This window comes from Rhea pennata, chromosome 2 (genome assembly GCF_028389875.1).
Source record: "Rhea pennata isolate bPtePen1 chromosome 2, bPtePen1.pri, whole genome shotgun sequence".
NCBI lineage: Eukaryota > Metazoa > Chordata > Aves > Rheiformes > Rheidae > Rhea > Rhea pennata.
In genome coordinates this window covers 156,055,879-156,080,482 of record NC_084664.1, presented here as the reverse complement: position 1 = coordinate 156,080,482, position 24,604 = coordinate 156,055,879, and the positions used below count along the sequence as shown (strand labels likewise).

Here is a 24,604-nt window from a genome sequence, read left to right as displayed (position 1 = left end):
GGTATGAACATCCCCCAGCACGTGAGCTTTTAGTAACTCAACAGACATTTTTCCTTAATTTGGTGAATAATGTTAGGGAACGTGCGTGCCACATCCCTGTGACTTGCACAAAACAGTGACATCCTAAAAAACAAAGTCTAACTGGTGGCGATAATTACGCTGCTTCCAGCTCCTCAGAGCACTAGATACAACATTGTCTTGGCTCTGTGTTATAAACTCATTTACTAATATTTGTTACATTACAAATAAATATATAAAAATTCTTCCTCTAAGTACCATACCCTCAAATTTGGTCACAGCTCTGGGAATTTAATTGTAGTCCTTGGTTCCAATAGCTCTTGTACAACAGCTCCCACACTTGTCAACTTTTAGTCTTTCATCAGCAAACACATTATTTTACGTTACATTGCTCATTGCATTGAACATCTACTCACAGCTATTCTGGTGTGAAGTCAGCTTGTTGTTGTGTTTTATTTATTTATTTATTTTTATAAAGTGACTTGCACAATTTTTTTCAGAATACATATTGATCATAAAAGCAAAGAGAAAATTTCCATAAATCCTTTCAGTTGCTGTATTTTTATCCCCAGTGCTGTTTTCCTATGTGGCTTTGGTCAGGTAATTTAACAGGTCAGCATCTTGCTTCCACCACCTCAGACACTGAGATGATAGAGGTCCTGTGACTACTTTATTGCTTTGCAAAACACTGATGTGAAAATAGGCTTCATAGACAGGTTATCAATCCACTTTCTTTCATAATTGATCCTGAACATGCAACACTGAATTATTTGCAAGCAGCCGTGTTTTGAGGTGTAGAGTAAAAAATACAGATAAGCTTGAATTCCCATTCATGCTTAGTAAAATTGAAAGAGTTTTGTACCTCTCCTCATCTGCCAGAAAAACTAGCAAAATTACATAAAACAAAACATTTGGGGACTAAACTTTACTGGAAAAATAAAACTGAGAGAGAGAAAAGACTTTTCTGTGTAACTGGTGTAAAACACAGCTTATTTTGCTCAATTTTTATATTTGATCAAACCAACCCTGATGCAAAATGGTTAGAACTTCTTTATTTTCCTCAGTCCATAGATAGTGTCAAGCAGTCACTTGCAACAGGAACCTCATCTGTTGCAAACGCTTTGAGCCTTCCTTATTTCTCAGAGAGGAAGTGTGTGGCCTGTTTGGCAAATGCTGCTCTACATGACAGCGTGAACTTCACAACACACTCATTCGCCCGGCTGCTCCTCGGCCCGATCAGCCAAACCTTGCTGGCAGCATGCGGGCTGCATTATGACTACCGCTCTTTTGGAGAAATACTGCAACCTGGAATACCATGCCTAGCATTTAAAGGTAATCATTGCTCTTATACATTTTAGATTATCTGCATACTGAAACAAATATTCTTATTTCTATACATGTGAGTTTTATTCCATTAACAACTACCAAATTCAGGCTGCGTATTTAAAGTAGGGAGGTAGAAAGGCAGGAATAGAAAAGCTTGCCTAGGTCCTTCTTGTAAGGTCTAATGCCAAACGAAAGGGACAAGAAGTCAAGTGTTTCTACTTAAGGGAGATGCACAGGACCTTGTGCTGAAGCAAACCTGCAGTTCCCCATAACCCAAGACACAAGAAATGCCACAGACAGCGTGGTGGACTTTTTACTCAGAGTGTTAGAAGTTTGCATAATGTGGTATTTCTGTGCTGTTTCGTAGTACTTAGATTCTGCATGCCTCTGAATTCGCCTGATTACAAGATTGCTTTGTCCTTTCTGGGTGCAAGGATACTAGTGCCTAAAAGCTGAAAGCGTGTACATTGTGATTAATATGGAATTCAAGGTAAATTCATGGGGAAAAAAAATACAGTTTGTGAAAACTAAGCTGCCTTTTTCCCCAAATAAATAAATAACAGGCTGCTGATGCTTTTAATTTCCAGGCTAAAAGGGACAGCTGCATTACCTGTGAACCTTACTGAGAATTAAATTTGAAGACTTTGAAAGTACACATGTTAATATCGGGCAACAAAAATGAGATAATGTATGACATATGATGCATTAGAGATTTCCTAATTTCACTATGTAGTATTCTTCGCAGAATAGGTTTATTCAGGTTCTTATTTTGCCCTTTTATTTTTACTTATATTTTATTTATATTTACTAATTCTCAATCATTTTGAAGATAACTTTGAAAAAGTTCTTACAAAGCAATGGAATTTCCCTACGTATTATGCCATTTAAATGCTCCAGAAGTGCATTTTCTGAAAGAACAGATTCTGCGAGAGGAAACTATTGCTACATGTTCTGTATGTAGGAACGGAAGGTGTAAAATTGTACCACAGGGTTTCAGGACCCACAATTTAGGTCAGTGAGATTCCAGTCTTGAGAGGTGATGGGTTCACACCTGCCAAAAGCTCTACCATTGACACACAGCACATGAGGCAGGACCAGGGCTTTAGACATTTTCTTGCCTTTCTTTTGGAAGCAAAAATCATTAAAAACAAAGATCACCAAAACCCACTAGTTTTCCATTTACGGCTAGAGCGACCCGCTTTCAAACAGCACATGCACAAATGGAAAGGGGAGGGGAAAAAGGCTTAGAGCTGGGAAGACTGAAAACGCAATCTTAATGGTTAAATTCAAATTTTCACGCCAGCCTGAGGAGGTGGCCTGTGAGCGGGAAAGGCCACCCTCACACCTGCAGGTAGGGCTGTGCTTGGCTGCAGCCCTTCAACGCAGTGACTCCTCTGACGCGAAACAGCAGCTGCACCCCTTCGCGCACGATTTTGGGTCCCTAAGACAAGGTAAGCTTAGAGCCGATCATCACAAGTAATCCGTTTGGTTTGGCTCTGGCACAACCATCTGCTTGCACAGCAGAGGGATGCAACCCCTACTCGCCTCCCAAACTCCTGTCACCAAGTTTAAGCAAGATGCAATGCTTGGAATACATTCTCCACTTCTAAAAGAACATCATCTATAAAGCTGTTGTTGTTTTGCTAAATACTTAAATGACAAAAAAAAAAAAAAAAAAAATCTGCTTAGCCACAAGATGCTCTACAGTTTCCTGTAAATCTATTTTTGCAGGTTATCTCAAAATTCAAGAAAATCACCATACAGATTGTCATATAACGATGCAATGAATTTGTGTCGTGCTGCCAATACCCTTACAAGCACCAACTACTTAAACTGCAAATTGTAGCAAGAACTTAAGAGGAATGTGCATTATATTCTAATATTGCTAGAAACATAACAGTAATCCATATACTGTTACCCTAAAGCGGTGATATATCATTGCCAAGGAGGAATTGGAAGGAGTCTTCTGTGACCCTCAAACAAAACTTCCTATTTCTGCCGTTTCCATCCCATTTTCAGCATCTGGGAGAAGAGCTGTACCTCACAGCATTCACTCCGCTATCTTTGACTGGACTGTAGGCACCATTACTGTGCCCAAACGCGTAACAACAAACGTCTTTGGTGAGGAAACTAGGTCTGACGTCTGCCATTTTCCTTTTGATCATTTTGGATAGGTGAATCAACAGCAGCAGTCAAAGCTTTCCATTCCCTTATTTCTTACTGAAAACTTCTGCCCCGAGACCAGGCAACTTCTGGAGGTCTTTGCCACCTTCGAGATTTTACGCCATCAATTGTAATACGTGGCATTAAACTTAGCATGGAAAATGTTATGAGGCACAAAACTGTCACACGAGTGACATCAAAGCCCAAAATGGCATTGATCTTCACTATTACTGTAAGTCATTTATAGCATTTTTGTTTTCCGTAAATCAGATTCTTCCGCCTTTAAAATAACAGCACTGGGCCGCACGGTGCTCACTCCTTTTGACTTCAGAGGTCTTACTAGGAGAAAAAGATCATATAAAGCAGCAATTTCTACGGCAGAAATTTGCCAGACTAATTTTGCATGTGCTCTGCAAAAACACACATTTAGGTAGGTACGTGCCTGTTTTCCAGCACTTAATCCTTCCGAACTCTACAGCAAGCCATTTAATTGTAAAGTGTGTATAAGCAAACGTCCAAAAACACTTCGCGTATTTTTAAACCAATGCTGAGGGTTTAGACACCTGAATACCATCTAGAGGAATGAAGGTACTTTGCTCAAACGTGCCGTTCTTTTAAAAGTTTGCAGGCGCAACACGGATTTTTCAGAAGTGTTTTTACCATGTATAAACCCTACGTCTCACTTTCCAAAGTGACTGGGAGGCACTCAAAAATTGGATCCACTGTATCTCAAGAGTAGGAGAAAAACCCTTAGCAATGTTCTGCCACGTTTTCTGATCACCAGTAAGATGGCCCAATCTCCCAGGCAGAGTTGCCTGAGTTTTGGGTGTTTCGTTGTTGTTGTTTTGCGTGTGTGGCGCTGACCTTTTAGGCTCTGTAGAGATCTCTATTGCCATGCCTAAGAAATTTTGCTGGCTAATTTAAATATTAGTCATGACTATCTATAACAGCAGTAGCCAAAGTATTTGCTGCAATATTCCTGTACTTCTTATTCTTGGTGGGATACAACTGGGGAAAATATTGCAGAAGTGAAAAATAGAAACTTAAGTGCATTCAAAAGGAGAATGATTTGATATTTTCTAACAGGAGAGACCCTTTCATTTATAAGTGAATATCTAAACAGCTTATTTAAATTTAAGGTTAATTTTTATAATGCTTCTAAACTTCTTATATTAGACAAAGACAGAATTTTGTGAAAGCTGAGTTCTGTCTCTTGTCAGAAGTAACTGCACCCTACTTATGTGTCACAAGCTAGTATATAAATAGTGAAAAAAGATAATGTGCCAGTAGAATAGAGACTTTTAGACAAGAGCCTTTATGACCAGAACTAGGGAGCATGAAAATTAGATGGAGTAAAACTGAAGTTTGCATTACCATTTGTAAGAAAATGCAGGAAAATTAGTGCTAAGAGATGAATTCTCTTTCTCTTGAACTATATTTTATTCTGTAGGACATCTCACCAAGCTTGCTGTAAGACGTAGAAAGTTTACAGTATTTTGCATGAGTTCAGTTTTGACAATCTTATTCCAAAGAACAATTCTGTAACAGAGTCTCAATGACTGCAGCCAAACTGCTGAAGTTAGCACACAGGTTCATGTTGTCAGGGTGGCCTGTTATAAATAAAGAGGAACATCCAAATGGCAGTAATCAGCTTTGAAATACCTAAACTGAAAAAGACTGAGAGATGTAGATTGTATCCGAGTTCACAGAGTTTTGTAAATACTCATACGATACTGCTAGAGTATCTGCTGCCATTTTCTCAGGGCAGCTACCAGGAAAACACTTTTATAAATTATCAGCTATTAGCTAATGGCATCGCATTATTTTGCTTTAATGTACAATTTTGAACAGGTACAGCTTATTCATTTCCGCCTCTGAAAATACACCACAGCATGAGCTACCTTTTACATCAGAAGGGTTTTACTCTCTGCTGCCTGTCAGGGAGAATTAGGAAGAGCAGATTAGGAAGTAAAGCCATAAGAAGGAACACTCCCTGCCAAATTATTAGTTCCATGATTGCCTAGTGCAGTGTTTCTTGCACATCAGCCAAAACTGATCCTGGAGAAATTGGACTGCTGGCTTGCTGCAGTAAAAGCACTGTGAGATCAAACACCTTTCGAGGCAAGGTGTTACCTTCCTTTAGACATTGCTCACATTCTCTGAGTTCCCAACTACATCAGAGGAAAACCACCGAACAACATTCTTAGTATTCAGCAATAAGACAAGAAAATACACGCAAAGCTGAAAAACAGATTTGTCAGCCTAACTAATTTCTTTGTAGCCTCAGAACTCCAAATGTTGAGAAGAACTTTTTGTGTATAAAATGACTGTTCAGGCACGGCTTTGCTGTGACTTCCTATTGTGCTGGGGCACTGGTAATGGAAACTTTTACTACATAATGTTCTTCTGAGTAACTTCCCTAGCTGTGGTTTTCTGCTATTCCCCTGATAAAAGCACCAAAGTGGTGAGAGTTTAGCAAATATGTAAAACTCACATGAATTTGAAACAAGAGCTTTCAAAAGCAAAACTACATAAAATTGAAGACACCAAAACTGGATCATTTTTTACATTTTGCAACAGCAGGTGTTATTCTAAAGTTTACTTTCAATGTCGTCTTTGATTTAGTTCTGAAGAGCTTTGACGGAATTAGAAAGAGCAATGGGAAATACTATGAAAACGTCAAGAGCCTCAGGAGAAACAAGTGTGTCGAGTCAAATGGGTAAGCATGCATTTAATTTCTTCTAAGAGAAAAAGATGTTCAAAATATATGGTATATATTCCTTTATCCATCTGATGTAAAAAAAGCGAGCATGTGACTTTGCTGTGGGAGAAGGAGGACAATGTTTATTTTTAGGCATGTTCTAGCTCTTTTTCCAAGAAGTATTTTAATTAAAAAACAAATGTTAAGACCATTACTTGCTAGTACCCCTTGTAAGACATTTCCTTCCACTTCAGAAAGCACTGACCTACTTCAGAAACAGAAATACTGTATTTTGATGTATTTCCACTTAATATTTTATACAAACTTGTTCTTGCATTTTGATTTTGTTCAGTTTTAAGGTTAATGACCTTAATGACGTTTTGATTACACTGATCCTGATGTCCACTGTCAGACACTTGCATTTATACCAGTATGCAGCCAACTTTCCGTGTTACTAGAGTTATCAATAAAGGTTATACAAGACAACACACTTCACAAACTCAAGCTAACAAAAGAGGATCTAACACGTCTGTCCTATGCACCCACACATGTGAAAATCAGCTTGCAAGACCCCCGTGGTCTGGTAGAGATCATGAGTCTGAGTGGAAAGGGAAAAAATTCATTGACCTGCTACGCTGAACTGCAAGTGAGTAGGTGGAGAGTAAGCACAGCTGTAGTTCAGTGACAGTCCTCTGATACAAGAGCAACACTAAATGATTCCCCAAAAGTATAGAACAGAAATTTGGGGGAGAGAGATGGGGAGAAGGGGTGAGATTTTAATCAAAATCTTGGATTTTTCCATGAAAGATAGTCCAGTTATGCTGCTGTCTTTCAAGAGGATAGGAAAACAGTTTAGTTTTGCTTGTGCTGGAAGGAAATCCAGCCCCACTTCTAGCATCACCAAGGACAGCCCTATAGCCCTAGGTCCCAGACTAGGGCACAGACTGAATATTGTTAATGGCTGCTCGGAGGCATAACACGAACCACCCATTTATTTATTTGCAAGAAGCGTGCCCATGTTGATTTTCCCAGAAACGCTATCACAAATATCATAGCATCAAAACAGAAGTATGCTTCTGCTCAAAGTGGGACCTTACGATGAGCTGGGGCGCAGGGGAAAGCTGCTTGGCCTCCAGATGCCACTCCAGAAGGGAACAAAGCTCCCATAGGAAAACCAGCAACTCTGCCTGGGCCACAGGGATGTCCCAGACACTCCTGCACAGCTAAAATTGTACTGGACACCTATATTCAAACACCTGAGGGCAAATTTAAATGCTTACTTAACGCTTTCGTGTTTAACTCTTAGTCCATCGGCATCTTTCGTCACAGTTTAATGGTTGCTTAATTAAATTCAGGAATACAATCATCGATACGGTCATCCAAATCTAGTGAAAATAGATATTTGAAAAGGAACATGGTACTAAAAGTATGTAACAGGGTTAAGCCAATGAGTTTGTAACTATTTGCCTTCCTGAGCAGATCAAACTCATGTTGTCACATTGCCAAACATCAAAAGCCCAGGAACATCCACCTTTGCTCTAAGTCAGCTACAGGACCCAATCCACAGACTTACAGTGTTCCAGACAGTTATCGGTAAAAGCAGGTTTTATCCTGGCTCATTTCAACGTGACAGAGAAGCAGTGACAGAATTACGTGAAAAGCTGCAACAGAAAGGCAAAGAAAGAAGATACAAAAGGAAAGAGGAAAGCAGATTAAGAGCACTCTGCCTGCTAGATCTGCGGTACGAATGCGTTTAATTGTCCGATCCTGATAAGCCTTTCGTGCTGCCCAAGAGCTGCACTGAATACACAGCCTCGTGCTTCCTCTTACCTCTAGCGCACTAAGCGTGGTCCTGATAAAGGGAACAGTGCACTAGCTTCATTTCCCCAGGAGGTACTTGGGGTCCAAATATGACAGTGCTGCAACTGCGAGCACCCAGCACGGGCATCCCTGACCTAATTTAGGTACAGACAACGGGGTAGCTACAGAAGCGAGGGGTTATCAGGAGTCGTAAGCCCTCCCACTCCTCTTTCCTCCCTTGGGACCTCGAGTCAGGGTTAATCCTTCCCGAGCTGCACGCGGCTGCACCTGCATAACTCTCAGTCCCTGAAATGGGTACTTCAGATCTAATTTGGGTGCATCAGCCCTACGCTGCAGCCACACCTTAAGGCTGCGGCACAGAGGCCCTCCCAGACACGCACAACCGCCCTCCGTTTCCTCCCCGGGACACGCCACGCAAGAAACGAAAAGTACTTTGGCTAGAAAATAGAGCCGGGGCCGTGCAGGGCGCTGAGCTGCGGGCAGGCTGCTCACTCCCAGCCCAGCCAGGATCCACGGCGGTGCCCGGCTTGTTCCTTGAGAGCAACGCGCAGCCCGGGCTGGATTTGGGTGCCCAGCCCACGGTCTCCCCCCACCTCTACCAGGGCTTCACAGGCCATGTCTGGCCTCTAAATGAGTCATTTGATGCATGCAACGTTCAACCTCACACCTTGCAAGGCATCCAGGGATGTGGGTACCTGAAACTAGCCTGTATTTCATGTTCAGCTTTCACTCCTAAAAAAAAATCTGATTCAGTGGAAATAACTGTACTTAGATTTTTCCACACTTACTTTTGAGCTGTTCCATTTTAAAGGTAACCTACACACTCAAACTGCGGAGGAGAGGTTGCATCAATGGTATTTCAGTCTCTTTTTTGTCTTTTTTTTTCTTTTGTTTCTTTTTTAAAAACTACCTAAACGTGCAAGGTGCTCATCAGATCAAACCTATCAGATCACTCTGAGATTTAGACGTGGAGAAAGAGGGCAATTTATTTAGTCCCTGTTTTGAAGCTTCAGTATCTGAAAGGAGATAGTCTGAGTTTTGCACGAAGTTTTAGAGTGTGGCCGGGCTTTTTATGCAAGCAAAACATTAGTGAAGCTTCATTTAAATGCCAATTAAAATGAAGTCTTGCGATTTGTGAAGTGGGAAGTTTGAAATGTTTTGGGTAGTACAAAAGCCCTTTATTTTCTCTCTAAGTACACACATTTTCAGAGGTAACACTTGCATGGATGAGGCAGCCAACATTACAATTAATTCTCTCCCTTTCAGAGCTATAAATTAATGTGCAAAATTGAAACAAAAACAAAAATAAAGATGAAAGTGTAAGCAAAGTAACTACGGATCCTCCCAAGCAGAGAAAAAGTCACGCACCCTTCAGTGCATAACGAAATGCAAACCACAAAGTAAAGCAAGGAAGGAGGGCAGAAAAGCATTTGTTTTCCACTCTCTCAGCATGGAAACGGAACATTTTTTATATAACAGTCTGTTTCTTCTTCTTTTTTTTTTTTTTTTTAAAAGCATTGCTAAAGCCATTTTCACTAAGCTAAATCTATGTGAGGAAATGGTGTTCCACATAGAACAATTTGCAATGAGAACTTAGGGAATGGCACTTCATCTTTTCTCAGCAGGGCTTTCATAATGCACTTTCTGCCATTTATTTCTTGTAGTCCCAGGAAAAGATTTTACTTTGTTGAAAACCATTCAGCACCAATACTTAGGCCTCATAAGCCCTTGGTACTAGGTCGTTTCACAGACAGAGATGTTTCTCAATTTTTAGTGCATAACAGGAAAGCAATCAAAGCCACATTCTACACAGAATTTCTTCAATCTAGTTGAACTAATTATATAATAGGTTACAGTAGACTAATCATGGCAGTTGACTGAACAATACATAGGTACTGGACGAGTCCTGCTTAACTGAGTGATACTAAACAACTGAGAAAATCCTGAAAATGCTAATATTAAACCCACACCGACAACCTAACCCATGTCAGCTCCAGCCTCTACACATCTTTGCATCCATAAGGATGGTTGCTGGCTGTGTTGCAGGGCTAGATCTGTGAGCAAGGGCTAGCAAACTAAATATACGTACAGCCATTTTGAATATAATCATGTAAAGTCACCCACTGCACTGTTTATTTCCAGTCTCTATATCATAAGAACAAACCACTACCCAAAATTAACATGAGAGATTAGCTTTTCAATTCTTTCAAACCATGGAAGTGAGATATTTTCCTTATCGCTTACATTATAGTTAGGACTGCTGTAAGTCCTAATGATAATGTACATTATCCTCCTGTCATGCAGACAATATTTCTGTTCTGCATGCTTGCATGTTTCCTTCAGCAAGCATGTTTCCTTCCTTCCATCATTATCAATAAATCAACGTGTGTTATCTGCAAGGCCGTAAGACACCGAGGCTGAAAACATAGGCCCAATATCAGCCTTCATATTGGATGGTGTTCCTAGATTTCATGAAAAAAAAATAATTAAAAAAAAGAGAATCTGAAGAGGAATCTATATTAAACAAACAAACCTACTGAGGTACAGATGCGTGCCTGTCTAACCCGGTAATGTCTTTCTCTACTCCCCTGAAGTCATTTCTATTTCTGCACATGTTGAGGTGCACTGAGTGGACAAACACAGCGGACAACCACTGCAAAAGCACCGGTACGGGGTATGACATGACGGGGTAGCAAACGGCATGGTGTTCCTGCTCCTGCTGTACAGGGAAAGCACTGTCCTCTCTTGTGCTGGTAGATGGTGGTACCGCATGTAGCGGATTGGGATCCACATCCGGCAAGGAACTTAGGCAGCGTTTAACATGATCCCTCTTGCCAGAAGTTCTGCCAAAGAGCTCAAAACAGCCAGCACTGTGTGTTGTGAACCTCCCATCTCTCAGCAGTTTCTGCAGATTTCCAGCAAGTGAGGAACTCCTGAATGTTTCATAGCCCCTATCTCATCCAAAGTGGTGCACTTTGGACAGGATGTGGTCTATGAAGTGTTCAAGCACCCTCCACCTCTCAAGAAGGCATCCAAGTGAGTTAACACGTGTCCTATGTAGGGTTGCAAGCTCCAATCATGGGACTCTACCCTCAGGTCCCTGCTGAGGGCTGCAGATAGCTCCACACCACGTGGAGTGAAGCTCCACGCTTTAATTCACCGCAAGTTACGCTTTTCTATATCAGGGCATACCCAAAACCTTGAGAGGTCTGCAATTAAAGAGATAACCAGGGTGGACATTCAGCAGCATGTACTCAGTGCATTAATCTGTTACGTCCATGATCAGGATGCAGGGCCTCATCACAAAACCAGACAGAGCAAATTTTGGACGTGTACTCACACCTCAGAGGAGTACATTTGGAGTATTGGCTATTTGTCAGTCATATACATTTTCTCCAGGAATTACGATACACCTTTTAATAAATATATTGAAATATGATTCCCACCAAAAGCATGGCTTCCCTAGGCCCCACCAGTGATATTTATCCGAGGAATTCTTGATCAGCAAGAATATTTGGCAGCTGAATTCTCACTAAAGCTTTAATTTCTATTCTATGCTCAGCCGATCTAAAAGGCCTCACCTCTCCAAACTGCAGTGGTGTATAAATTCATTTTACCTTTCTTCTGGAAATGAAGCTAAGGTGCATCATGTGCCATCTCCAGGACAGTTTCCATATAAGTGTGGAGAGCAAAAGTCACTGGCTGTTCATTAAGCTTATTTACAAAGCTGATGGGAAATGGACAATAACAAGCAATAATGACCTCTCTCTCCTTGCCCTTAAACTAAACTACTTTAATATCTTTGAATCATTCCATCATTTAAAATCATTGACATTTTTCAACATACATCTTCCTTTTCTTAAATGCAAAGCATCAGTACTGTAACTGAAGACTTTTAGGCAGTGGTATTAATCAGACTGGGTTACTTCCTAATACTACGTATATGAACCCATTTTGCCAGTTTTAGACTGTGTTCTTTAAATACGGTAATTATTAGAAAAGAAACGTATAATTATATACTTCCAACTAATCAAAAGCCTTTTTTAAAAAAATTTTAGTATCTTTACCCTCTTCTTACAAAGATAAAGGCTTGTGAAGTTTACAGACTGGCACTTTTTTCACATATGACCTACTATATAAAATGCAACCAATAAAACAAAAATATACTTGAAAACATTACCATTTTTAAGTGTCTTTTATTTCTTCTTTAACAGGTCAGGAGAGTGATTTCCTTGCTGTCCTCTATGATTATCCCTCAGCAGACATAAGCCAACCTATATTTCATGTAGGAGAAAAACTACGTGTGCTATCAGAGTAAGTTGATTCAATTTTTAAATTATGTTTTGTTATAACTCATGTGAGACTACACTTTATGCATCTGGCCCCAGGTGAATGCTGTGAATTTTATTTCTCTTGAACAAAGTGCTTCATTTCAGTCTCTAAACTCTCCATGGCAGCTGAAGGCACACAACAGTCCCTATGCTTGAGCCAAGAGATGGTCTAGGTATAGAAATCAATGAAAGGCTCCTAAAAGCCTTGCTACACCCTGTGGATGAAGTCTGTAAGAGCATGCATGAGAATGCTTCAGTTTTGTACAGGATTTTGAGTATTTAGGCAAAATGAACTGAGTTCGGAGTCTGCAAAGAAAGATATTTAGCCATGTTATAAATATCCCATGAACTTAAGGATCTCAGATTACAGATTCTTCTTTGATCCTGGAATTCCCCTGAGACACGATTTTAGAAGGTGGATTCAGATTCTACTCAAAATTAGGAAACAAACAAGAATTCTGCTTTGAAAAATGACTTTGAGAAAGTATCCCTCAATTTTAGCAAAAAAACATAGACCAAGAGCAAGTCTGAGTCAAGTAGAAAAGGAAAATGATTCTGAGTTTCCCTGCATCAGCTGTGTGCGTGTGTGTGTGCGCGCATGGGCATATCTCCTTCTCTCTCATCGTTTCTCCCAAACAACTCCCTTGTTATCAGCTCTTTAAGACATCTCCCTAATTAAAAAGAAAAAAAATAGGATTGCTTCTTCCCTTTTTTATTATTAAATGAGTCTGCATTTTTTTTTTGGGGGGGGGGGCAGACAGGGAGAGTGGAAGGAGCAAGAATGAACACTTTCTCAAAGATTTCCCAATCAGTTCCACCAAAAACTTTTATGAGCTCCAGAAGGAAGTAATCTTAAGAATATCAGTTCAGCCTGACCATAAGCATAATGTTAATACTGCCACACATAGGAACAAGCACTCTCCTTGAAAAAAATTAAGACAGCATCTCTGGTCTATGCACAACTTGTAGCAATACAGTCAACCTCATGGGTAGTGTTTGCACAGCTTAAACAGAAATGAGATATTTCATTTTTGCAGTTTTGGTAGATCAGATGGACTCAAGGGGAGGCCAGACACATAGCAGAGAAAAACACTTGAGGGTTTCTAAATTCACAGGAAAGTTATCTAACCAGGGAGTCTCAGAGCTTCAAATGGCTGGAGGACAAGAGTACTCAAGAGAATCCCCACAGACTCCTGATGAATTCTCAGGCTCTTCCCAAGGCCATTATGACCTGGTATGACCATTGCCAGCAACAAGGTGCCGGCCTATATGGACCAGGGCTTGCACTCATGTTCTGCTGACAGTGTGTCCTCACTGCCTCCCTCAACCTACAGCTCACAAGACTCTGACAGTACTACTAGCTGAACTTTTTGCTGATGGAGCACTTCCCTTAATCAGGGGAATTCTTCATTGGTAACATCCAGACATTTAAACCATGGTACAGTTTGTGCAATGCATAGACATTGTACAATAACTGCATTAGCATGGGAACTCCAGCTCAAAACCCATATCCCAACCTTCACCAGCTAAAGGCCCTCATAAAACCATGTAAGTACGTATGTCTGGGACATATCAGTAGGACCATATCAGTGGGAATTAAATTCATTGTACGTTATATGCATACTATATAGTATGATCTACTGCACATACAACTTATTCTGAAAGAACTAGGTTTTTGCAACAGCAGTTTTTATCATGTTTATCTGTTGTACAGCATCAAGCGCTTCTCCTGACAGTAAAGGAGGGCCAAAGTAAGCCTTAATGGAACTTTCCTCTTCCTGCTTTCAATCAGCTCACGCAAAGAAAAGACACTCCAGTGTCTTATGCATATAGGCGTGGTTTGTCCTAAATGAAGGGCCTGTACTACTACTGCCTGCTGGAATATGCACTGAAGTTAACAGCAACTTTTTTGCATAAAGACTCCTACTGCACGCGAGCTCTAGGTATAATATTTCTCAAGTCATTGAAGGGAACAAAACGTAGAGGACGAAAAGAACAGCACAGCAGTTATGATTGGAGTATATGTGACTGGGAAGTACCCTGAAGAGCCCAATATTAGCAGGCAGCATGTCCTCATCTTATAACTGTAGATTTTTAGCCTTCTACCAAATTTGTGGTGAATTGCAGTTTTCAAGGAACACTGCTCACACCATACATTCTCTTGCAAGCTTAAGGTACTGGTGACAATCACATCCATAAATCATGCCAGCAACATAACATGTGCAGTCTATACAGAATATACCACTATTCCCAGGTATATTTTGACTGCTGCAGGTTTGCAGAATTGTCTAAGCGGTCTTGCTCCGGTTTCTTAACCTCTACACTTGTCAGGCACTGCTCATGACTAGAGGAACAACTGGATCTAATTGGAACTAGTAGGGGGTTACACGAGATGACCTCCAAGCCTACGTGTTTCTGTGGCTCTTAGCCTTGAATGGATGTGCTGGTTTTAATTTTTTACTCAGTACAGGAGTTTTTCAGGTTTAGAAATATTACAGTTTGAAGGGAGGGGGCAAGCTAAGTTTTTCAAGTATTTTTTGTTCTTAGAATTCCTGCTTCTGTCCAGGACAGATGTGGGGAAAAAGAAAGCACTTAAACTTCTTATAGATTATTTCATGTGTACTGGAAACCCACACATAAATCTCGTTGTGCCCTTAATTTTCCAGAACCAAATTGCTAAGAGCATTTTTCCCTCAGCACACCCCTTCTGAACCATGGCCCCAGCTGGTATAACACTCACAGTATAACTTAACTGTTTTCAACTTAGCTGTTTTGATATACTCTGAGAATCTGGTCTGCAGTCTGGGGATTATCTGGGAGCATTTATATGAATGCTTTTTCTGTGGAGATTCAAACACAAGACACTATTATTTGCATTCATACTCTTAAAGGAAGAGGTGGAGAAAACCCATCAGTCATCATAGTTCAACACTGCCCTAATGCCTTCCATTAATCATTTAATGGTTTGTGGCATCCCTGTGAAAATTCTTATTCCTGTAGTCTTCCAAGACACTCAGAAGCTAAATCCAATACTCAATATCACAGTCAGAACCTAAGACCTACTAAGGAAAAAAAGAAAAAGCGTCTAGTCACCTTATTTCAACTTATGAGGCCTTTTCTTTTTTTGAGTCTTTTTTCTTTATTGGAGTCTGTGCAGCAACTCATTGAAGACAAGGGAAAGAGCACATTAGTTCCATTAGATTGAAAGCATATTACCAGGCAGATAGCGTTCATTTTCTGAGCATCTCTTCCTTGACATTAGAGGAGTCACTACGGTGCTGTCTAGGTGCTGCACGCTGAAATGTACACTAGCTATCTTGGGTACTAGTAGTAGTCTAGCTGTGGGAAGACAAAGCACAGCACAGTTTAACCACTGGAGTATTTACCTTTCCTCTTATAACTACAGAAAGATATTTTACTACTTACACCATTTAAACGGAACAAATATAGCTTATTTCTGCATCCAAATATAATCCTAATGAGAAAAGAAACTTTGCTAAATGAAACAAACTTGGGTTCATCTCCAAATACACAGATTCAAGACACACTCAGAAGGTTATAGGCTAACTTGTATGTGTTAACTTATTTCTAAAATGAGGGCAAACTCTGAAACCACATATTATAATATCCATTTTCTTGCTTTCACACAGTGAAGGAGGCTGGTGGAGAGTCCATTCCCTCACAACAGGGAGAGAAAATTATATTCCAGGAAAATACGTAGCAAAAGTTTACCATGGGTAAGTGCATGCTTTCCTCTGGCCTTCCAACCTGATGTACATATATTTCCCTGGTTATTTATTGTAATAATCAAAACAATGCTAATAGTAACCAGACAGAAATTATAATTGGTAATAGCGATAAGTATCCACACTTCAGTTCCCTTGAAATAGGAGAACACAAAATCCACATATATATTTAAAAGATACAGGCACACACACATATATACTTGAAAGGGAAAAAAAATCTAGTTTTAAATGCCTAGAAATGTCAAAAAGAAGCTCTCTAATGTCATGTAAAATATTTAAAATACTTTCACTTCTTGGGCTGATCTCTAATTTTAAAACTCTGACAAAGAGAACCTATTTACGAAGAATAAATTAAACCTATTTTTTTTTTAAAGAAGAAAAGACCAAATAGAACAAAACTAAATCATTTAAGAGTGTAAGCTCTCATGCTGGAAGAGCTGAGGAAGGTTCAGAGGTTGTTGTTGCCCTAGACATCAGTCAGGAAAAACATTAAAGCACACACTTAGAACCTTTCTGGGAGAGGTTTTTAATATCTGTTTCATTTTAAGCATAGGAACTGTGAACTTCTGTGGGATTTATGCAAGTGCTTTAATTTTAATATGCTTCTATGCCCACCAACAACAGAGATGTTTTCCAAATGCGGGGCACAGATATGGTTAAACTTCTGGGTGAAATTTTCCCAAGACTCAGCCCTGATCATTTTGCTGACGGTAGACTGGATCAAATACACAAGAATATCTTCATTTTAAAGTGCCAGTAACTCCAACATCAGCACAGCAAGCTCAGTTACATCATTACTCACTAGCTGGGCCAAAATATAGCAATTTACTAAAGTTATGAAGAAAATCAATAGGGCTAATTTTGCCTTATCCCATAACTAATAACCTACAAGACTACATTGCGGCCTAGAATAACCAGAACGACTGCATTTTAAGTCCAGGTTAATAAAAGTAGTTAACATGACAAAAAGTCCATGTTTCATCTCAAAGACTATATTTAGCAGTAGCAGACTTTCAGTACACCTGGTTTAACACACCAGATGCAGATGGTTTAGCCAACTCTGCGATGCCTCCCAAACCGACTCAATGCCATGCTCTCGAATCATCATCTTCTGGGTCTCAGGCTGGTATCTTGAGACCATATCACATCAATCCAGACAAAGCAGCTCTCTGGGAGCTAGCTCACGGATCTCTACTGCCATAGATATTCCATCCATATGTAATATGGACATGTCTTCAACAACTCAAATCAAGGCAGCTTGGAAAGTTTTGTCTCCTCTAATAAGCCCAAACTTTATTCATTCTTCTCCTCCTCTTGGCCTCAAAAAAAAAAAAGAAAGAAAAAGAAAGAAAACCCACACATAAAAAAGGAGAGCATGATTTTCTCCATAAACTGAGGAATCATGCTGGAAATAGTTGAGAGAATAACTACAGAAAGCCACAGTGTTATTTTTGCAGTCACTTTCCTGGCTAGTACTGCACTTTCAGGACCACATGCTGCTCTCCGTTTCAATGGTGTCCAAATTTCAGAATTTGTTTTTTCCTGCTTCACAGCTGGTTGTTTGAAGGATTGGGAAGAGAAAAAGCAGAGGAACTTCTACAGCTTCCCAACACCAAAGTCGGCTCCTTCATGATCAGAGAGAGTGAAACTAGGAAAGGTGAGAAAAGCATGATTTTTTTCCCTCTTGATCTCAAGCATTAACGCTTTTGCAACTCATAATTCCTCCCCCGTCCCATTTCATATGCATCAGTTCAAAAATATAAAGCGAATATAGTAAGATGTCAAAGTCACCCAAGTACAGCATGCTGGTCTTCATCAGTCACCTACACAACGAGCGGTGCTGGAAATGAGGTTAGTGATGGCCATGGAAAGTTCCATGGGCATCAGCACAAACAAGACTTGGTTGTTTAAACATCATTATTTTCTTCTGTTGCATTCAAAGTTTATTAGGCAGTGAGGCTTTTCAAATGGAGGAAGAGTCGTAGCTTTGCCTCCATCCACAAAAGATTGGCTGAAGATGTATAAAATACACACAAAGTAGTGGGGGTGGCTGATAAGTGCATTTCCCATGTAAGCAGGTGATTCTTTTATTTATTTTTCAAAATAAAATATGTGTTTTCAATTTTCTTTTGACTGCTTTTCACATCATTTTACTAAACTAGATGTGGGGTGGGCAAACTGATTTGCCAGCCCAAAACAGACATACTCACATATACTCTTTGCCAATATATCAAAACCTTTGAGCCTAAGCTAAAACAATTCTCATGTAATTACGTTGCTACTGAATTGTACTGGTGATACTTCACACTTCCATTCTCTATGATTGGCCAGGCTGTCTGGCCAGAGTACATCTCCCGTTGCGCACTATGATACCTTTCCTTTTCCAGAAGCACCCTAATGCATCCTAATTTCACGGAATTGCAGTTAGAAGGAAATCCTAAATCATCTACTCCAATCTCTTGCATACCATGAGCCAATGAGTTTCAAGTAATGCCTTTATTAAATTCAAAGAAATTTAGACTCAGTTCAATCCTTACCAATGATGCATGATCATTTTGGAAAAGCAAGGAAACAGGAAAATCCAGGGTGTCAGCTCCTGCCAGAATTGCATTATCAGGTATCAGCAACTGCATTATCAGGAGCTGATTAAATGAGACCCCAGCAGATGAGTCTAATCCTTCTCTTCAGAGGAACACAAACAACTCTGTAAAGGCCTAGATCCCTTACAACCTTGCAAAAAAATTCAGCAAGAATAAAGGAATAGATACCAATAATAATCATCATCATCCCTATCCAAGGCCCTGACCTTGGACCCTTGGTTCCCTCCATTATACTTGAAGTATATAAATATATAAATTAGGATGACCACTTAGTTTGTTCAGATATTTCTGGGATCTTTTGGAACATGGCACCACATCTTAAAGATACACTGGTTTTGGCCACTGTTATCTATCTAGAATTAGAGTCTAACTTTGATGCAACATAGCTCTCCTGTTTCTGCAGGATTATATTCGTTGTCAGTGCGGCACAGGCAAGTGAAACATTACAGGATCTTCCGCCTTCCAAATAACTGGTATTACATCTCTCCACGGCAAACCTTCCAGTGCCTTGAAGACCTTGTGAATCACTACTCAGGTAAAAGCAATTGCAACTGCAGAATACATATATTTTCCATAAGCAACTGTACAACTATATATCAGATGTCTACAACACAAATTATTGACTGTATCTGAGACTATACCACAGAACAAGTAATGGAAATACCTTTCGTTTTATTTCTCTGACTTCATTTTTGACCCTGATCACAAATATTCTACCCCAACAGTACAACTGAAATCAGCCCGAGAACTCAGCTAAATAACGACAGATAGGCTGTGCTGATACTGCACGCCGCAGAGCGTGCCCGAACGGCCACGTTGTCAGACCTGTTCCCTAGCATTATTTTGACCCAAACCAACTAGCACTTCCCTAGACAACGTTCAAGTAGATTTTGGACAGCAGCACAGGTCAGGGACATCCAGTTCCCTCTCTCAGAGCACAGCTAACTTCAAAGATCAGGTGTACAAATAAAGTTATGCCATATGAATACAAGTTGCGCTTCTGGGCCTCAGGGCCAGAGTCCAATTTCTGACTTCCGTTGTTTACGTATCTGCCATCTATTTACCCTAAAGGCAGACAGAGAGCAGCATGACACACAAAATCAGGCTCTGCAACCATGATTGGTCGCCTACGCGGACCACTATGTCACATAACCATATCTGCAGCAAATAATTCTCAGACATTTTGTTAGTTTATTTCTTATTATTTTAATTAGTAAGGATGAGGTTTATCAGTAGAATCTAGCTCAAGGGATTCAAAGCTGTTAGCTCAAAGCTAGATTCAGATATCATTTATACTGATAGCAGTCCAGTGGGTGACACCTGCTTTAATGACAATCTTTCAGATTTATAGAAGTATAATCTAAGATGATTTGGCAAAGCCCACAAATAAGTGGTTGCAATTAGAGATCACAAAAACAAGGAAATTTTAAAAATGAAAGAGGAAGGAGGACTGCAGTAAGCTTATTGCATAAAAGTTAAAAGAAAACAGTGGGTTCTGTGCTTTAATTAGTGACAAGTACTCTGTAACTTAAAAATTGTAAAGCCACCATATTTGCATATTTCATCAGTAAATGAAATAACCTGTTAGCCAAAGATCACTCTGAGAAACTGGGGGGAAAAAATTACTTTCGAAACATGCATGTTATATGAGGAGATAAAAAGAAAGTTAAATCTAGCGATGGAAATAGAGGAGTGAAAATTTGGATAGGACATTTTTCTTTTTTTTTTTTTTCTTTTTTCTTCCTTTTCTCTGCATCAAAAGAAAAGAATAATAAAGCTTTACAATTCTGAAAAGAGACTTAAGAAAATTAACAATATTTTCACTTGAATGTTGTAAAAGTAAGAGCAGATGTAGCAAGATTCCTCTCTCTTCCTGCCCCCAAATTTTACTCTGAAATAAATCAACGTCAAGTATAAAACATCAGCATTCCACAGTGACATTCTCTCGTTGTGCAGTAGAATATATGCAGTGTAAAGTGGCAGCAAAATAGCTGCACATACAGTCCACTCTGAGTGGTTGCACCTATTTTGTACTCTGTTTGCATGGTTGAGAGCATGGAAAGCAAAAGCAGAACTCACTAAGGACTCAGGAAACTTGGGTTTAAGTCCCTGCTCTATCACAAACTTCCTCCTAGACTCGAGGCAAGTCACTTAATCTCTCTCTCTCTCTCTCTACATCTCAGTTCCTCACTTGTACTGTGGGAGATATAACTCATGTTAAATTAAGGGGCACAGGAATGAGGAAAGGAAAAAAAAAATTGATCCTATGTCCCAGCTGTCCAAGCTGAGGACACTCTTTTTATTGACTACATCTGTGCTTATTAGAGCATAACCCAGGAAGAAAAACAATGGATAACGATGGGTAAGGCTTAACTTTCTGTGTGGTTATTTCCCTGTTCAGAAGTTGCTGATGGTCTCTGCTGTGTCCTTACAACACCTTGTCTCACCCAGTGCACTAACAACAACGGAGTTATGAGCCAAGTTCCTCCTGTGGTGATGCGGAACAAAAACTTCAACTGGAGAAGCATACACAGGTACCACATGCAATGCACACAATCAAAACCAACTTTTTTTCCCCCCAGTTTCCTCTGCACTTGCACTTACAACAGAGGAGAAACAGCCATTTGCTTCTCCAAGCAGTTTTAACTGCTTTAAAACCAGTTGTAAAGCCAAGTCTAAACTTCAAAGCTGTTGATACCATTTTAACTTGTAAGAGTTAGGGTGTCCAGCTCTCCAGTGACCTGAAAATCTCAGTGCTCTAATTTTGAAAGAAGTATACTTATATTATTTCTGCTATCCAGCTAAGATTGTGGGCACACAGCAGTTCAACTGGCACTCCTGGGTCCACAGGGAAAGACTCCATCAAGGGTCAAGACTACGAGGCAGGCCGTAAGTCCTGCAGTCAGATCCACCACTAATGCTATACTAGTGTGCAATGGCTCCAGCTTGTTCAGATGATGGCCACCCACCTCCAGAGTTGCACAGGTGTAATGAATACACTGTCTCAGCATAAATCTCTCTCTCCCTTAATGCAGTCCAGTTCAAAATTTATGAGATATCATGACTGCAACTATAGAAAATAAGACAACTTCCAGAAACTGGGTGAAACAACTAACATCAGAAATACAAGCACCTCTTGTTTCTGAAGTGTAAGCTTGCATCCATTAACTGCTTACTCTTCTTTCACAAAGCATATTCATTTCCTTACAAATGTAAGAAAATTTTGCATAGTACTGAAGCTATTTTTCCTACAGGTTGAGAAGACAGAGAGAAAAAAAAAGTATATGGATGTTATTTCCTTTTTCAGATGCACAAAAAAATATTTGGAAAGTACAGTTGTACTTGTGGTTTGGAAAAATCACTGAGAGATAAAAGTATATGGTGATTTATGAGCCAGGAATTTTTTATATAACAAAATTAACCGTGTCCCATTTAGTAATTGTTAATATAACAGTAATATGCTCAGGTTAAGTAATTGAAATATTAAACAATGTTTGTTCTTTTAAAGGCTGGAGATGACCGAAGATACCGAGAGCACGCTGGCAGCACTAGATGATTCTTGTCTCAGCTATGGCCTAAGGGAAAGTATCGCTTCCTACCTCTCCTTAGCAGGGGATGACAGCTCTTCTTTTGCAAGTGCCAGAAACAAGAAAACCCAGTCTCTTATATACACAGGAAGCAAACGTAAGAGTACTTTTCACTTGCCACCTACATACTATGAAGATTGAACCTAAAAAAAAAAAAAAGAAAAGAAAAGAAAAGAAAAAAAAGAACTGAAGGGCTAGAAAAAACTCAGAGCATCCTGTGGTCCTACAGTCCTTGACAGCTGAGACACAAGCATACCAGCTGAAGATCAAATGCTGGCTGCGCTTATGCATTTCCTCTTCTGAATGTTGACCAGAGACCTTTTTTAGGGTCATCTCAGCCAAATATAGGCTGGAAATGAACCCAGTGCACCTGAAATTAGAACCTGTTTGCAAGCAAGATGAACAGAGACTCTTAGAAAAGAGAAAATGAAGCTAGGACTCTTCAGTAAGGATGATGTCCACCACTGTACACAGGCGACCGTATCAGGAAGGACTAGCTAGAACTTAAAACCTTAAATTAAGTTTTACTCTGGTATTATCCACAGGACTGAATACCACCATCACAGCAGCTCCTCACACTGAGAAGTGGAGTTTCTTTATTCTCAATACAGAATCATTTTCTGATGCAGTACCATTGAAAATGAAAGTTCTCGATAAACCCAAGAAAATATTTAATATCTGACAACCAAGCAAGATCTCATGATATCAAGTCTATATTGCCATTTTTATCTTCTTGGGGGGAGAAGGGGAAATAAAATAAAATCACTGTTTTTTCAAGTGACTTGTAATTGTGCTGCTGGTAGTGGCCAGCTGTATTGAAGAGGTCCAAAACCTACTAACGGGCTTAACTCACTGAGAAGAGTGTTTAGCTGTGAGGCAAGAGTACTGCCATTTCCAAGGGCAGAACTCTGCTGTTCATAGTCTAGCAGTTATCCAGAGAACAGAAGGCTTTTTTTAAGGGAAATGTAAAAAGTGGTAATATCATGCCTAACTGCCAAGGTGCAATCTTTTATGTGTAGAAGATCAGATTTTAATCTCACCTCCTGAAGACACACAATATTTATGTGTAATATTTATATTAATATCAGCTTTTTTAATAACTAAACTATAGAGTAAATTAGCAACAGTGGATATTAGAGTTTTCTGCATTTCTTGTCTGAAACGAGTTATGTCAAATAGCAACAAGACGTTTCACTAAATTGCTTTAATGATTTGAAAATTGATTGCCTTAAGTTTCACAGATCAGAGCATTTTTGATATGTCTGTATCACTCACCAATCTATAAAGAAGCAGATAGCATGGTGCTTTGAACTCGATTTGCAATTGCTTTCTAAATCAAGTAGTCACTCACATCCAGGAGTGTAAAATGCTGCAGAATATGTACCTGAATGGAGATCTTTTTGATCCAAAAAAAGGTTTGCACAGATTAGAGTAATAAATGTAGAGACATATACATTGGGTTTATATATATATATATATATATATATATGTATGTATATATGTACACACATATATATGTATATGCACAAACCCCACCCATATATATGTACATACCTATATGTATTTCCTATATGTATTTCACACAAATCTGTGTGCTTTTTAGATCTTATAACAGATCATTTACACTAGCAATGGAATTCAGAGTTTAAATCAGTTCACAGCCTGCTTAAACATAGTTTGGAACTTTAAAGTGGGAACGTAATTTGGCTCACAAACATTGAACACAACAAAGCAAAATGAACTCAGGTGTTTGTATAATCTAATTGTTGCTACTGATTGTTAATATGTTATTATGGTGATTACATTTTAACCAATGAAATATATATGCAGAGCATTACAGATTTCAAAATCATGACTTGTATTTATTCATTAAAATGATCCAATAGTTACTTAGCTTTATCGGAACTTTGTTTTGTCTTTAGAAAATCAAAAGCCAAGCATGTAGGAAACTATTATAAACAGTCTTGCAACGATACTACTAGAACATATCTCTGTCAGAATATGACAGCAGAACCCCAAAGCCAAAGCAACTAGACAACACTTAGAACAGTTTCTGTAGAAAGGGGATATGACATATTTTGATGAAGACAAATTTTAAATACATTTTTTTTTGGCTAGAAATGAAATAGAATTATAAGATTAGGACCTTCTGTAGTCCTCTGCAGCAGTTGTGTCTACACAGAGCCTAAATACATGTCTGGATATATATCTAGCAGGAATGTCCACTAGCTCTCTAAAGCTGTACGTTACAATTTCTCTGCAGCTATGTGACTGAAAGTGTCAGTCTTACCACCAAAATGCACGTGCCCAT

General features: G+C 39.4%; 2 protein-coding genes across 2 annotated transcripts in view; one reads left to right on the top strand and one right to left on the bottom strand.

Moving 5' to 3' along the window:
• TG (thyroglobulin) overlaps window positions 1-24,604 on the bottom strand; it is a 168,504-nt gene that overhangs the window by 36,365 nt on the left and 107,535 nt on the right. The window lies entirely within an intron of this gene.
• SLA (Src like adaptor) lies at window positions 1,308-23,821 on the top strand. The gene is made up of 8 exons (XM_062568428.1): window positions 1,308-1,350; window positions 6,133-6,226; window positions 12,244-12,343; window positions 16,011-16,097; window positions 17,660-17,763; window positions 19,110-19,241; window positions 21,108-21,240; window positions 22,215-23,821. The coding sequence occupies exons 2-8, from the start codon at window positions 6,166-6,168 to the stop codon at window positions 22,432-22,434; spliced, it is 837 nt and encodes a 278-aa protein (XP_062424412.1). The 5' UTR covers window positions 1,308-1,350; window positions 6,133-6,165; the 3' UTR covers window positions 22,435-23,821.

Bases quoted from the DNA above. Each gene is read 5' to 3' on its own strand.
- SLA (XM_062568428.1), top strand. From the start codon at position 6,166: ATGGGAAATACTATGAAAACGTCAAGAGCCTCAGGAGAAACAAGTGTG. The intron at 12,344-16,010 runs GTAAGTTGATTC...GCTTTCACACAG, and splicing joins AAACTACGTGTGCTATCAGA to TGAAGGAGGCTGGTGGAGAG. The intron at 21,241-22,214 runs GTACCACATGCA...GTTCTTTTAAAG, and splicing joins AACTGGAGAAGCATACACAG to GCTGGAGATGACCGAAGATA.